Raw genomic sequence first — 2661 nt, forward strand, 5'->3', positions numbered from 1 at the left:
AAAAAAAAAAAAAAAAAATCATATTTTAAGTTCTTACGTAGAGTTAATGTCTCAAATTATATGTATTTTAGCAGTTGAGAACAGCCTATAACACTGAAGTTATTTCTTTAAGGAATTTCAGATTCAGCAACATGGAGGATAAAAACTCAATTAAAAACATTTAAATAATGAATCTGATCTTACCCAATTTTCCTGCATCACAGCAGCAGAAAAGAGAGAATAAAATGTATTAAAAGTAGTTTCTGTGTTTTACCGTAGACCAAACCTCACTTTACACATCATCACTCAGCTGTACACAAACACTGCAGCTCAGCTTTACCAACAGGAGGATGAATGTAGAACAGCAATACTTCACACATCAAACATGCTACAGTCTGCCGCCCACCTCTTCTGAGCGTGTCCGTTGGACTGCTGGTCGGACGGCAGCTCGATGATGAGGACGCAGGACTGAGCGTGCTCAAAGCCGTCCTTGTTGTTGGGCGTCTTTGGAGAGCACTGAGTGTCCAGCATGAAGACCTGGAGCCAAAGAGGAGAATGCTTCAGTCTTTTCTCATAAACCGTAATCTTCCAAGTGCAGCATTTGGTGGGATATTCATAGGATGTTGATTTGGTTTTTAAATCTCTTTAGAAGCAGAAGAAGTTACAGATGAAACCGGATTGAGTTTTCAGTTTAAGGCAGAGTAAATGTTGCTTTTTTTTACCACTGCATTTCCAGGTGGAGGAAGGAGAACAAAACTCGAGCTGCTTCAGATCCAGTTCGAGTTTCTGAACGACTTTATTGGGACGAGGATTTTATTTAGGACTTGAATTGTGTCCACACTCCCAAAAATATTAATTCCTGGGATATTTATGTCATCGATTGGACAATAAACTCAGCTAAACAAAAACCCAACGATGAGATTCAGCTACAGGCAGCTTTCAGATCAACATGGACTTCCATGTCTCCTTAGAGAACAAAAGAAATTTGACATTTATATATCTATGTTTAAAATATTTCTGTAAAAAAATAACAAAAAAACCCAAATTCAAGACAAAGTCAATCACAAAAATGGATCAACTTTAGGTTTGTGATTTTTTTTTTTTTTTATAAAAGAAAAATAGTACAATCAAACTTTTTTAAATAAAGTTTTTTATGACTATTTGACTTCAGACCTGTTGAGCCACAGCTTTGATCCTCCAGTATTCTGCTTCCGCTGAGGGAGAACGAGACGGAGCTGCAACCTTCACTTCACAAGCGTCTCCGGAAAAACTGTCGGATCCGCTGTGGAAACACGCCAGCAGGTTCTACGGGGAAGCAGAACCAGGAAACGGGATTTAGACGACGGTTGCTGCGAACAGGAACCAAATTTTGAAGACTGACATAAAATTTTATTAAATATCATCTTTTTTTGCCATGTGCTTTCCCATGGTTCCTTGGAGTTTCAGTTTTCAACCCCAAACATGCAGACAAACAAAAACTGGAATCGCTGATTTTTAAAAGCACCTGGTCATCAGATCCTTTGATGAATGAACTCGATTACGGAGGATTCCAGAACATAGAGTGACCTGAATGCATCCGTGCTAAACAAAAGCAGCTTTGCTTTAAAGCCAGTCAAAAGTCACATGTTCCTATGTGTAATCATGAAAAGCTGCATGTGAGGATTTAATCTGAGAGTCAAAAACACACAATAGTTTATAATGTTTGATGAACTATAATGAATACAGGGGAAAGCTCACTTTATATGTTTTTAAAACATGTTCTAAAATATTTTTAACACTGATACTCTACCAGTTATTCTTGAGTAAAGTATGACAATTTTTCTAATCTTGATTTTTTTCCAAATATTGATACATGGATTTAATTTGATTCAGATCCTGACTTAAAGTAATCTAAAAGTACTTAAGATTTGTGTAAATAAATGTCTATAGGTCTATAAAGTATTGAGTTGACCACAAAGGTTATTTAATCTTTCAATATGTTTAGTTTCACCGTAAAATAAGTGAAAAAAACAACATTATGAGTCAATTGTTACTACAAAATAAATAAATTCTGACTTGAAAGCTACTAAAATATGAGAGATTAATTCCAGATAATATTTGAAAACTACACAGGATTTTTATGAGATTACTAACATAAAATAAAAATGGAAGAAGTAAGATTATGAGATAAAAGTCGTAAATTAAGGAGACAAAACTCAAAGATTTATAACTTTAAATCTTGTAAATTTGCAACTTTTTTTTCTCATAAATTTACAAGATTATGACCGGATTATTACAGGATTAAAATAGTAAATTAATGAGAAAAAAATACTAACTTTAAGACATTAAATCTTGGAAATTTAAAACTGTTTTATTGTAAATTTACGAGATTAGGATCACAAAAAAATTATATATATTATGTATATCTCAAGATTAAAATTCTAAATTACCAAGAAAAAACTCAAATGTGCGACTTTGAATCTCTTAAATTGACTTTTTTTTCTCGTAGATTTACAAGTTTAGGACGACATAAAAAAATTCTATTACAAGACTAAAGTTGTGAATTCACAAGAAAAAAATGAATGAATTTGCTAATTTAAAGCTGTTAAATTTACAACTTTTTTTTCCTAGTAAATTTATAAGATTAGGAGGACCACAAAAAAATAAGTAACGTTACGAAATTAAAGTCATAAATTTATTAGT

At 33.0% G+C, this 2661-nt stretch overlaps 1 protein-coding gene across 1 annotated transcript in view; it reads right to left on the minus strand.

Moving 5' to 3' along the window:
• Window positions 1-2661, minus strand: part of arfgef3 (ARFGEF family member 3) — a gene marked incomplete in the record, with an annotated part of 60351 nt that overhangs the window by 8407 nt on the left and 49283 nt on the right. Inside the window, 3 exon segments of the mRNA XM_024296776.2 lie at window positions 184-192; window positions 386-516; window positions 1153-1284. Coding sequence (XP_024152544.1) covers window positions 184-192; window positions 386-516; window positions 1153-1284 — 272 coding nt within the window.

Source organism: Oryzias melastigma, linkage group LG15 (genome assembly GCF_002922805.2).
Source record: "Oryzias melastigma strain HK-1 linkage group LG15, ASM292280v2, whole genome shotgun sequence".
Lineage (NCBI taxonomy): Eukaryota > Metazoa > Chordata > Actinopteri > Beloniformes > Adrianichthyidae > Oryzias > Oryzias melastigma.